Genomic DNA, 13,230 nt, shown 5'->3' on the forward strand with positions numbered 1-13,230 from the left:
TTTAGTCCTGCTCAGGTAGAATCTTAGCTGTCTGTGTACATCCAAGGAATGCAGAATTCTCTCCCCTTTGTTCTGCGGATTTGGATAAAAAGTTGGCAGATGGATTGTTTGGTTAAGAGCCACACTGGAAACCACCTTAGGCATAAAAGTAGGATTTGTCCTCAGAGACACCTTGTCTGGGTAAAATATGATAAAAGGCTCTACAGCCATGAGGGCCTGTAGCTCTGAAACCCTTCTTGCTGAAGTAATTGCTAGTAGCAGGGCTGTCTTCCATGATAAGAACTTTATATCAGCAGTAGCGGCTGGTTCAAATGGAGGCAGGGTGAGCTTTCCCAACACATAATTGAGGTCCCATGCAGGTAATGGTGATCTTCTAGGAGGCCTTAGGTTTTTGGCTCTCTAAGATGCTGCTTTAGTAAGGGATGAGAAAAAATTGGTGGCTGTATATTGTAATGAGCCAAAATGGCAGAGGCATGGATTTTGAATGAGAAAGATAGGCCTTTGTCAAGCATCTCAGTTAAGTATTGTAATATCTGAGGAATATGTGGCTCTGCTGCATCAGTTCCTTGTGCTTGACTCCAAGCACAAAATCTCTTCCATTTGTCAGCATAAGATTTTCTAGTACTAGGCCTTCGGGCTTTCAAAATGACATCCATCACAGCTTTACTGAGAGGTGTCGTTGGTATGATTACATGATTAGCCAAGCTGCCAGGTTCAGAGTCTGTAGTTGACTGTGCAGGATCTGATTGGTTTGCTGGGAAAGTAGTTGTGGTCTTTGAGGCAAGGTCCAAGCTGGATACTGAGACAAGTTCCTTAGGATTGGGTACCAGTATTGGCGGGGCCAGTCCGGGGCAATTAATATTATCTTTGGCTTCTTTTGTCTGACTTTTAGGAGGACCTTGGGTAGAAGAGGCAGAGGAGGAAAGGCGTAAACTGACACGCTTTTCCAACTGAAAGATAAGGCGTCCACTTTCCATGCTTGTCTGTAATAAGTCCTTGTGCAGAATCTTTTCAGTTGATAATTTTGAGGAGAGGCAAATAGATCTATGTCTGGGCTTCCCCATTTCTCTGTTATGCTGAATACTTGTGGATTTAGTTTCCACTCATGAGGATCCATAAGGTTTCTGCTTAAATCATCTGCCAGAGTGTTCTGGTTTCCTGGCAGGAATTGAGCTTGAAGATTTATCTGGAAGGTCAAAGCTGTGTCCCACAGTGTCATGGCTAATCTGCAAAGGGGGTATGAGTGTGTGCCCCCTTGCTTGTTTATATACCACATGACTGTGGTGTTGTCCGTCTTTATCAGTAGATGTCCTGGATGAAGTAAGTCCTTGAATGTTGTTAGGGCATTTTGAACGGCTAGCATATCTTTCTGGTTGATATGTAGATGCATATGATTTGGTGCCCACATACCCTGAATGCATCTTCCTGCCATGTGGGCCCCCAAGGCATAATCTGATGCGTCTGTTGCTAAGGTCTGGCTGGCAGGGTGTAGAGTGAAGGGCCGTCCCATGTTTTGGTGACAGGCCTTTGCCCACCATAGAAACTCCTGTTGTAGACAGGGGATGAGAGGAATCATTGTTTCCAGACTGTGTGAATGCTGACTCCATAAACTTTTTAGGTACCATTGAGGTTTCCTCATATGCAGTCTTGCATATGGAATTAGTAGGATGCAGGATGCCATGAAGCCCAGAGTCTGCAGAATTTGTCTTGCAGAAGACTGGGTTTTTGTTGCCATCAGTATGAAGTTAGTCAGTTGCCTTTGCCTGGCGTGAGGTAAGCCATCTGGGCAGTTGTATGCAAGCTTGCACCCAGGAATGTTATCTTTTGAGTGGGTACCAGTTGTGATTTCTTTTTGTTGATTGTGTACCCTAGGCATGCTAGAAGCCTTTTCACAAACGCCAGGTGTCGTAGAAGAGTATCCTTGTTCTTTGCTTGAATGTGACAGTCGTCCAAATAAGGATATATTTGAATACTTCTTTGTCTGCAAAATGCAATTACTGGTGCCAGGCACTTTGTAAAGACCCTGGGCGCAGTAGATAAGCCAAAGGGCAGTGCAAAGAACTGGTAATGCATTAAGCCAGCCTTGAATCTGAGGTATCTTCTGCACGACTGTCTTATTGGGACATGCAAGTATGCCTCTTAAGTCTAAAGTCACCAGCCAAGTATTCTTGCCCAGCATGGGCAGAAGCTGTTGCAAAGTGAGCGTTTTGAATTTTGGAATGTCCAGGTATGTGTTCAAAATCGATAAATCCAATATTGGCCGTCAGGCCTTGTCCTTTCTGGGTACCAAGATCTTGAGTAAAAACCTTGTCCTTTTTCCTGTTCTGGTACTATCTGAATGGCCCCCATATCCATGAGCGACGTAACCTGTTTCTGTGCCTCTGCCCATTGTTTTTTGGCAGGTCTGGCCAACCATTTGTCATTGGCAGAGTGTGGAAATGGAATCTGTATCCCTGTGATACGATGTTCAGTACCCACTTGTCCTGGGTTATTAACTGCCAATTTTGAGCAAAAAGTGCTAAGTTTCCCCCTATGGGTGCTGTTAAAAGATAAGTGCTTAATGTAGGCAGAGGAAAGTCATTGGGATTGCTTTCTGTAGGTTTGCGCCTTTTCTCCTCCAGGTTTGGAGGTGGCTGCGCCCCATTGCTTTGACCTGTATGAGTCTTGAGCTTGGTACCTGGAAGTCTTAGGGCACCTGGATTTGCCCCCTTGAGCTCTGTCTGACACAGGAAAGGACCAATTTTTGTAGGGCCAGTGTCTACTGAATCAAGGTGGCTGCACTTGTAAGAAATCTTTAACAGTTTGCATAGACTTAGCTTTGTCTTCCATTTTCTTTAAAACCTCTTCTGCCTTACTACCAAACAGAGAATCATGCTGTAAAGGTGCATCAAGTAATTTAGCTTTATCATGATCAGGCAAATTTTGTTCCTTTAACCAGGCATGCCTCCTAATCACAGATCCAGTAACTGCGGCCCTGCAGGAGGCCTCTAAAGAATCAAAACCACATTGCAAAGTATGCTTTCCAACTTGTTCGGCTGCATGCAATAATTCCTGCAATTCCTTACTTTCTGCACATTCTGAAATCAACATCATTTTCTGTTTCAGCAATCCCATAACATGTTGTTAGTACTTAAGCATATGAAATTGACAGTTTAAGGCCCTGATTGCCAAGGTTGCAGATGTATAAACCTTTTTTTTCCCCATCTGTCCAGTGCCCTGGAATCTCTGTCAGAGGGGGTAGGGTTTTTTGCTGTTGAGGCCTTAACTCCCTTAGGACCCTGTGAAACAGTTTCATGATCAGCAGCAGGGTTTCGAGTCAGGGTCCATGTAATACCTGTCAGGCTTACTGGGAGCTGGAGGTAAAGAATCAGGGGTCAGGCTTGACTCTGAAAAAAAGATCATCCACAATGTCTAACACAGGAGGAATGGCTAAAGGCTTGTGCTGAGGGAGAAGGAGGAAATCCCTGAGCCTCTTTTTTGATTCTGAGAAGTCTTGACTCTCCCAGTGAAAATGCTCCCTCAAAGTACGCAAGGTTTCTCCAAATGAATAATCCTCAGGAGGAGATGCAGATGGAATAGACTCCTCAGCATCAGAATCCTCATAGGGAGGTAAAGAAAATTCCTGATCAGAGGAGGAATCAGAAGAAATAGAAACCTGATCTGAAGATTCAGTCAGTGTCTTGCCTAGGCCCTCTTATCTGGAGGGGGATGGGTACCCCTGATCAAGGTAATAAGGTCTTCAGCCATTTTGATCACCTGTTTTTTAGGCATAGAGGCCTCTGCACGTGGCTCAGGCGTCGTTTTTTTAGTTTTAGAAGGTGTCTTTGTCTTTGGTTTTGCAGCTTTCGTCGGTTTGATGTAAAAATGTTGAGGTCTGAATACACCCTCAAAAGCCGGTGCCTGCTCAGCGGCTCCAGACCCATCTGAGGGAGATACATCCGTTGGTCCAATACCTTGATTATCTTGCAGCATGCCTGATTCCACATGGGTGTCGGTAGAGGCCTGTGACTCGAAAGTAGCAGGTATCAGGGGCTGCAAAAGCGCCTCACTGAGTACCGGCGACTGGCTTAGGAGAAGTTTCGTCGTCGGATTTGGATCTCGACTGCCTTTCTCTGTCCTTTTCTTTGCATTTTTTATGTACTCCGGTAGTCAGATTGCTATCCGAAGACATCTCTGGGTAGTTAAATCTGTTGCCAAAATACTTAGATGCAAAAATATACCGACGCTTAACAGTGCGTTGTTTAAATCTAGCACAAAACTGACAGCCAGGCACATTGTGGTCAGGGCCTAGGCAAGGAATACAGTATAAATGGAAATCCTTATGAGGTATTTGCTTCCCACAAGTAATACAATTATTAACTTTTTCTGACATCGGTAAAAAGCAAGAAAAAAGTTTCCCCAACGGGGTACTTAGCTTTACTGAAGACTTCGGTTCTGAAACTCAAACGCGAATATTTCAATAGTCGGCCGACCGGCACTTGCGAAATGCTTCTGCTTCGGGCATCGCGCGGCAAGAAAGACTAAAGAAAATGGTGTCTGCTGCATGTTTTATACCCCTGACGACCTGACGTCATGGAAGAGAAGACAGCAACCGATGCAGGACCCATGACTTTGGAATTCAGGCCGACTGAGGGCAACCTGCCAGCAGATTACCCAAATGTAATGACAGCAACAGTGAAACACGAAGAACATCTAATCTGCAAGAAGAATCAATAGCCTGAATCAAATTCTGAGTCAGTCCCAATAAAATTCGCCTATCCACAGGAATTTGAGGAGGAGGACATACATGCTTGATTTTCGGATTCTTTATGACAGGAAACAATGGAGCCAACCATGTTACTAGTGGCAGCTGCTGCTTCTCCAGGGATGGGCACAACATTCTGACATAACAGGGAAACCTTCCCCGTTTCCTCTCCCAGGCCTGATAAAGAGTGGCTCTTCCTTTCCCACTTAGAGGACTCCAACAGCCGCAAAGGACATGGCTAACCTCCTGGTCTACAGTGGCTGTAGGTGCTACTGCTGAGGGATTTGGGGTAAAAGATGAGCAGCCTGAGGTACAACAAATGACCACAGCAGAGTCATCCACCTCTTGCTGAGGCAACCTGCAAGCCTGCCATGGTGGCACAGGCTCTTTTCTTAACTTTTTCTTTTGGTGGCTGGAAGAAGGACTGAACATGATACTGACAATCTGTTCCATGGTCAAGCTGAAAATGCTGCCTCTATCCTGAGAAAAACAAGCAACAAATGCTAGTTAAGCTATCAGTCCAAGAAAATTACTTTTGACTAAAAAGCACAGTCAAACACTACGGCAATCCCGCAACAGAAAAATAGTAAAATATTTTCTGCAGAGAAATTGTATCAGTTAGTTAACACTACTTTTAAACTGACATAAGCACAAGTGATCCACTTAAAAGTTTATTACAGTCTCGAGACAATAGATTAAAACACAACACTCTTAGCTTTAAAATAACCTTCCTAAGAGGAAAGTAACAAATCAATACAAAATATTAAAAAGGCAGTTCTTTCCCAAAGGGAACTTATCTATCCAGCTAAGGAAAGTGCAAGCCGACCATCGAGCCTCACAAGCCTAAGAGAAGTTTACTCTTCAGAGCAGGAAAGGACTTAAAGGCTTCACGCCCAAATGAGAATATTATAATCAGCTTAGTTCAAGCTAGTTGACAGCTTGGGTGCATGGAAAGTGCCCTGAAGCTTTTTTGGCCGGCTGTTATATCCTCGGCAGGATATAACCAATATAGCAAAGGCTACTGCAGCAGTGATCAATATGAAGAATACTGACCTCTCCTTTAATGTCTCTAAATGTAACACTATGAGACTTGGCAAAATGGACAACAAAACTTCAAACTTTATAAAAGAAATACCAAGTCAAAAATAATTATTTTATTTATTTATTGCATTTATTTACCGGAAAACTCCATCTGAGCAAAGCATCTTTTTAGTGGAGGGTCAGGAAGACAGCTCCCAAACATTAAAGGTCTTACAGGATTAGAATATATAAATATTCATAAAAAAATAAACTACACAAACAGTACCTGTTTATAGTAACAAAAGCAGCACATCCAACAGTTTTACAAACAAATCCAAGTCACAAAGCAGATAAAATGAACTATACTATAATATTCAGTGATTGTAGTGTACAGACTATAGCCTGGATATGTACACATACAAAGCCAAGTATCCAAACAGCTGGATTTTGAAGTCCTTCAAGGAGCTGAGGTGTCCTATTGCAGCTGGGATGGAGTTCCATTTGCTAACCACGAGTTGATTACAGGGTGTTACCAGCAGCATTATTGGGTTTGGCTGTGATGAACAGAGATTCAGCAGCAGAGCAGGGAGTCCTACTAGGAGGATAGAGCTAAATAATATTTATCAATGCATGTTTATATTAGTAGGGCTAGATAATATTTATCAATCTATGTTTATATTAGTAGAGTTTATTTTTATGTTATACTTCTGTAAACAATTTGTGTGTAGTTCTGTTATAAAATCAATAAAATTTGTTTTGGAAAAAAATGACACCATCACTGAAGATCCACAACGGCAGAGAATACACACTTTGACTAGTAAGCCTCAACCAAAGTCAGAAAAACATATTCTGCAACCCATCCAGTTCTACAAGGCAAGGCTAGCCATTTTAAGCCTAGTCAAGCTTACCCCAAACTACCAAAACTTTGCTGACGTGTCAATACCCAATTATCAACATAGACAGAAAACTAGGGGTAAACATGTAATTTACCATCCACTGGTCCAGATCATGTTTGAATATGGTTAGGGATGAGATTTGCTTCACATGGATAAGAAGCATGACCCAGAGAAGGGATAGTATGAGACATACCTGTCCCACCAAGTTCTGTTCATATTGCAGATGAGGTTTAAGCCTCTAGAATGGGAATTTCTGATCCTGTTTTTTTTTTGTGGCTATGCAACAAATCTATCAGTGTGGAATCATAGGATGTCTTGTAAGCTAGGCAGAGATCACTGTGCAGCAGCCTGTAGGAAATACTACCCGTTGTAGCCTTCAAGGAAGCGAACGGAAAGAGCTCAACACAAAAATAAGGTTGGAATCTTTCATTTTTTATGTAGAAAGGCTTCATGAAATGTCATTAAGTTCTTTTCTTTATTTATTCTTAATAAACTATTTAATATGAGGCCGCTGCCTGGTTTACACTGCAATGTCTCTAGGAAGAAATAAGGACTTGAAACTGCTTTAAGGATTTTCTTCCTAGACCTCCAAGATTCTGCATACCTAAAATTTCACCAACAATGCTAACTTCATAGTTAAGAGATAAAACAGACTTACCTTTATTGCCTGGAACTGCAAATCCAGGCGCATGTTACTGGTGCTTGGTGAACCAGGTCTAACTGCTGTCTGAGTGCTTGCAGGCTGCAGCAAAGTAATGAAGCGGTTGGGGTTAGCAGCCAAAACATCTCTTAAAGGTTTAGCATCTTTGTGCTTTAGAAAGCTCTGAAAAACAGTCAAGAAAAAGTATTATAGACTCAAGAAATGATACAAAAAAGCTACATATAATATATGTTAACTCAAATCACTCAACCGTTCGTGTTTATGAAAAAAAAATCCACTACTAATAAAATAAGCACCTCAATCACAGAAGACAAACTGTTAACATTTTTGGAACTATACCATAGGTTAACAAAAAGAAGTTAAAGACAAGAACAAGTCGACAGAAGATGGAGAGGTACATCAAATCCACCCAGTGCTGGTGTCAGCTGCTACACAGCATTATCCCTCCCACCATTCCACTTTCCCATTTCTTCTGCCCACTTTGAGAAAATAATTTCTCAGAGCTGACTTACATTCCATCAGTGCATCCAGAAAGAACGTTGTTCTAAGGTTCCACAAATCTTTCCAAACAGCAGTACCTCCTTAACTCTGATGTGTCCCCACATTAAGCTTGAACTGATAGTCCTGTGCATCCCACCATCCCTCTTCTGCAATTTCTACATGGTATTTTAGTGTTGAGTCTCTTTCACTACCCCATTTCAACTGAGGAACGTTTGTGCCTCAGATCTTCAAAATTAAAGCCAAATGATCTCCATGTACTTAATTGTTTCAACTACTATGATGCTCTCTTCCTCAAAAGTCCTATAAACGATCCCCAGTACAACTTATAAAACAATACTGTATGAATTTGAAGACAGTTATGTGTAAACTGTGTTCAGTTGGTGCAGAACTACAACTGTGCAAGGCTATAAGATACACCAACCAAGCCTAGAAGTTGGCAACTTCTGTTGAAGGATCTACTCTTAAAATGATAAAGGTCTGCTATTGTGTGTTGTAGATAACTGCACCATCTGCTCTTCATAAAGCAGGCAAAGTATCAGCCAAGTAGTTATAACAGTCAGGTACCTCCTAATGGATTCAGACTCCTTACATCTGAAAGTGACAATTTAGGAGAAGCTGTGAAGGCCTATTTAGAAAAGAATGCCATTTGGACATGAAGTTTCTCCTTGAAGCTGCATAACCTGAGGGATTTTTCAAATTTACCACAGCTAAATAATTACGTCTTTATAGCATCTCTAGCTACTGGCTGCATAGCTTACTGGTTCCATCTCTAACTCCATTTTTTTAATTATGTTCCATTTTTTGTTGATCTTCCATTTTATTTGTTTACTTGGAGTTGCTTTCTCTGTTTCCTGGCTGACCAGTCATCTTTTTTAACATCCTCATCGCTTACCTGTAATACTGCATTACAAGCATTGTTAGAAAAGAACAAAAACCATGATAAGTTTCCACTACTATTCTGTTTCCTTTTAAACAATTTTAATTCACTCCAACTTTCCAGTGAGATGGGGAAAAGGGGCTCCTACGGGTACTCACTGAAGTATGAAGAGAAAGACATACTCCACAGAGGGTCACAATACCTTATTTCCAATTTTGGTAGAAAACCCCAATTTTCCCCAAAACTACACATTCAAAAACACTACTCAAATTCAGTCCCATTACCTTTATACTTCTGCTAAAAGGCAACAACTGAGCCCAATCTGGAACCACTTACGGCCCCAACTCAAACCAATCAACAGCATCATATTTCCTGCGCCCTCGAACATACACAGCAACACCACCAAAATCAATCAAATCAATGACTATTCCATACAGCTTAATCTTGACATTAGAGCTATTACAGAAACCTGGCTGAAACTTGACACCCCTAGTCTTCACCACCTCATACCAAACTATTCATACCTACAAGATTACAGACCAGGCAAAAAAAACCTGGGGAACAGCTCCAATTTTCTTCAAAGACAACTTTAACCCCACCATCACTGCACAACCTTAATGGTAACTCAGAAGAGATCATAACTAGATCCTTTTAAATTTTCCAACCAACCAAGCAAAAACCCCAATGCATAATTACCCTCATCCATCAAATATATGCCAAAAGCTCCAAAAAAACTGCATCCTAATCATTCTTGAAGGCTTCAATATTACTTAGGACAGCAACTGATATGTCAGAACTATCCACAATCCAACCGGCACACCTTGTTACATCTTCTAATAACTAATAATCCTACAATGACATATAACCTCACCATTCATGCAGCCACCTTTAGTGATCACTGCCCCATAATTTTCTCAGTACACAATCTAACATTAAAATATAAACCTAAACTTAACACCTTCAGACCATAAACCGTTCAGATAATCACTAATTTAAAAAATCATCTTGCACCTTTAACTGGTCTCACAAACTTGCTATAAAAGACCCCAACAAAGAAGTTTAAGAAGCTTACCAATACCCTACAGTACTTGTGAAAAATTCTTTCTCTAAGTAAAAAGATTACTTCAACCTCAAACATGACTGGGTAGCTAATGAACTCAAATACTTCTTCAAATTATGTGTTGAAGCATGGCACAATGAAATATACCCCCACGATGCAAAACAGCTAAGCAACCCATCTGCAGAAACAAACAACCACTACCAAAACAAACAAATCTCACTTTTAGCCAAATCCAAAAGATTCTGGAGAGAAACCTACCTGTCGACTTGTCGAAAAACTCAACTCCACTTTCCCGAAAGTACAGTTGTGTAAACTTACCACAAATGTAGATGTTTGAGTGTATTCACTGTTGCAGTCATTACGTTTGGGTTGTCTGCTTGCAGGTAGCCCTCAGTCGGCCTGATTATCAAAGTCTTGGGTCCTGCGTCAGTTAATGTCTCATCTTCCGTGACGTCAGGTTGTCAGGGGTATAAAGCATGCAGCCAATGCCATTACATCAGTTTTTCTTGTCCCAGATGTCAGGTGCCCCCATAATGGGAAGCAATTATATACAAGGTTACACCTCCAACAAAATCAAATACACCAGAAAGCTTAAGTATAGTAAACAAGAAGAGAGGTATAGCCAATAGAAGTAAGGGGGCTGAAGGGAGCGTAACCAGGACTGCAACAGTGAATACACTCGAACATCTACATTTGTAGTAAGTGTACACAACTGTACTATGTTCTTTGTGTTTCACTGTTGCAGTCATTACATTTGGGTAGATTCCCAAAGCTAAGGAAGGGAGGAGGCAATTAGAGAGCATTAGGACCAGCTATTAGGCCCTGCAAGAATGCTTGCCTGGCAGGAACGGAGCTTGTATGTGCACTTCTTAGCTCAAGGCTGTGTTCCACAGAGCCATGGCTAGTCTGCAGAGAGGGTATGAGTGAGTTCCCCCCTGCTTGTTTATGTACCACATAACAGTGGTGTTGTCCGTCTTTACCAATAATTGTCCTGGAAGAATGTGGTCCTTAAAGGCTGTCAGGAAATTCTGTACAGCTAACATTTCTTTTTGATTGATATGCAGGTGCATTTGACTCTGGTTCCATTTGCCCTGAATGCACTGCCCTGTCAAGTGAGCCCCCCATGCATAGTCTGATGTGTCTGTTTTTAGGGTTTGGGAGGCAGGGGGTAGAGTGAATGGCAGTCCCTTGTTGTGGTGGCAGGCCTCTGCCCACCAAAGGAACTATGTCATTATACAAAGAATGATAGGAATCATTGATTCCAGGTCCCGAGAATGTTGACGCCATAGGTTTTTTAAATACCATTGTAGTTTCCTCATATGCAGTCTTGCATATGGAATGAGTGGAATGCAGGAGGCCATGAACATCAAGGTTTGAAGTATTTCCCTTGCAGATAGCTGGGTCTTTGTGGCCAGTAGTTTGAAGTAGACTGTCAAACTTGTTTCTCTGGCGTGAGGTAGGCCATCTGGGAAGTTGTATTCAAGCTTGCTCCTAGGAATACAATTTGTTGGCAAGGTACTAGGTGTGATTTCTTTTCATTTATGGTGTATGCCAGTGAGGTTAGCAGTTTCTTTACAAATGCCAGATGATTTAATAGTATGTCCTGGCTTTCTGCCTGAATTAGACAATCATCCAGGTATGGGTATATTTGAATATCTCTTTGCCTGCAGAATGCAATGACTGGAGCTAGGCACTTTGTGAATACCCTGGGCGCAGTAGATAAGCCAAAGGGCACTGCAGAGTAAGTACAGTTGTGTACACTTACCGTAAATGCAGATGTTTGAGTGTATTCACTGTTGCAGTCATCACATTTGGATTATCTGCTTGCAGTAGCCCTCAGTCAGCCTGATTAAAAAAGTCTTGGGTCCTGCGTCGTCAGGTCATCAGGGGTATAAAACATGCAGCTGACGCCATTACATCCGTTTTTCTTGCCCCAGATGTCAGGTGCCCCCCCTAATGGGAAGCAATGAAAATTTCAGGAGTCGGCCGACCGGCACTTGCGAACCGATTCTGCTTCGGGCACCGCACGGCAAGAAAGACTTGGGTAATGGCGTCGGCTACATGTTTTATACCCCTGATGACCTGAAGAAGGGACAGCAGGCCCAAGACTTTGTTAATCAGGCCAACTGAGGGCTACTGCAAGCAGATAACCCAAATGTGATAACTGCAACAGTGAAACATGAAGAACATCTGATAGTGCATGTAGCCTGCTCTGAAGAGTAGGTATTTTCTGCAAGATTCCCTTATTGGGATGTGCAGGTAAGCTTCCTTTAAATCCAATGTTGCCAACCAGGCATTTTTGCCTAGCATGAGAAGCAGCTGATGAAGAGTTAGCATTTTGAGTTTTGGGATTACCAAAAAGATGTTTAGGATACACAGATCCAGGATAGGACGCCAGGAGTTGCGTTTTCCGGGTACCAGTAAAAGTCTCGAGTAAAACCTTGTCCCCATTCCTCTTCTGGGACAGGTTAAATAGCCCTGATACTTAGAAAAAAAGAAAACCTGCTGTTGAGCCTCTGCACACTGATTTGGGGGTAGGTCTGGCCAACCGTTTGGGGTTGGTAAGGTGTGGAAGTGGAATCTGTATACTTGGGAAACTATATTTAAAACTCATTTGTCTTGGGTAATGAGTTCCAGTTGTTTGCATGCAGAGAGATCTTTCCCCCTAAAGGAGCAGTCAGTTGAGCAGGGCTAGGAAAGTTTAAGGTTAAGTCATTGTGACAGTTTACCATAAGGGGGAACCTTACTACTTCCAGCTTTGGAAGTGGGAGTCCCCCCACTGCTTACGCTTGCGAGTACCTTGAGACTGAAGCCTGCGTGGTCTGCTGGTCCTGGGTTTAGACTGAGATGGCCTGGAAGAGACAGGAAAGGACCAATTCTTAGAAGGCCAATGCCTACTAAGTCTTGGAGGCTGTACTTGCAGGAAATCTTTAACAGTTTGCATAGATTTAGCTTTTTCCTCCATATTTTTAAGTATTTCTTCTGCTTTGTTGCCAAACAGGCGGTCTTGGCTTAAGGGAGCATCCAGTAATTTAGCTTTAACATGATCTGGCAAAGTTTGCTCCTTAAGCCAAGCATGCCTTCTAAGTAAAGACCCAGTGACAGCAGCCCTGCAAGATGCCTCTAAGGACTCAAAACCACATTGCAAAGTATGTTTACCAACTTGTTCAGCAGAATGCATTAAATTTTGTAATTCTTTATTCTCAGCACAGTCAGGAATCAACATCATTTTCTGTTTAAGCAATCTAATAATATGCTGCTGATACTTTAACATATGACACTGGCAGTTTAAGGCCTTAATGGCCAAAGTAGCAGAAGTGTATACCTTCTTACCCCATCTGTCCATTGCCCTGGAATCTCTATCAGAGGGGGTAGGGTTTTTGGCAGTAGTAGCCTTCATGCCTTTGGGTCCCTGTATCTGCAGTAGGATTCTTAAAGAGGAACTTATGAGAGTCAGGTACTCTAATACCG

The 13,230-nt window shown here is 42.1% G+C and overlaps 1 protein-coding gene across 1 annotated transcript in view; it reads right to left on the bottom strand.

Moving 5' to 3' along the window:
- LOC122816707 (transformation/transcription domain associated protein) overlaps window positions 1-13,230 on the bottom strand; it is a gene marked incomplete in the record, with an annotated part of 2,794,447 nt that overhangs the window by 1,540,122 nt on the left and 1,241,095 nt on the right. The window contains 1 exon segment of the mRNA XM_044089697.1: window positions 7,319-7,483. Within this exon segment, the coding sequence (XP_043945632.1) occupies window positions 7,319-7,483 (165 nt within the window).

Source organism: Protopterus annectens, chromosome 12.part0 (assembly GCF_019279795.1).
Source record: "Protopterus annectens isolate FY-2018-M chromosome 12.part0, PAN1.0, whole genome shotgun sequence".
Taxonomy (NCBI): domain Eukaryota; kingdom Metazoa; phylum Chordata; order Ceratodontiformes; family Protopteridae; genus Protopterus; species Protopterus annectens.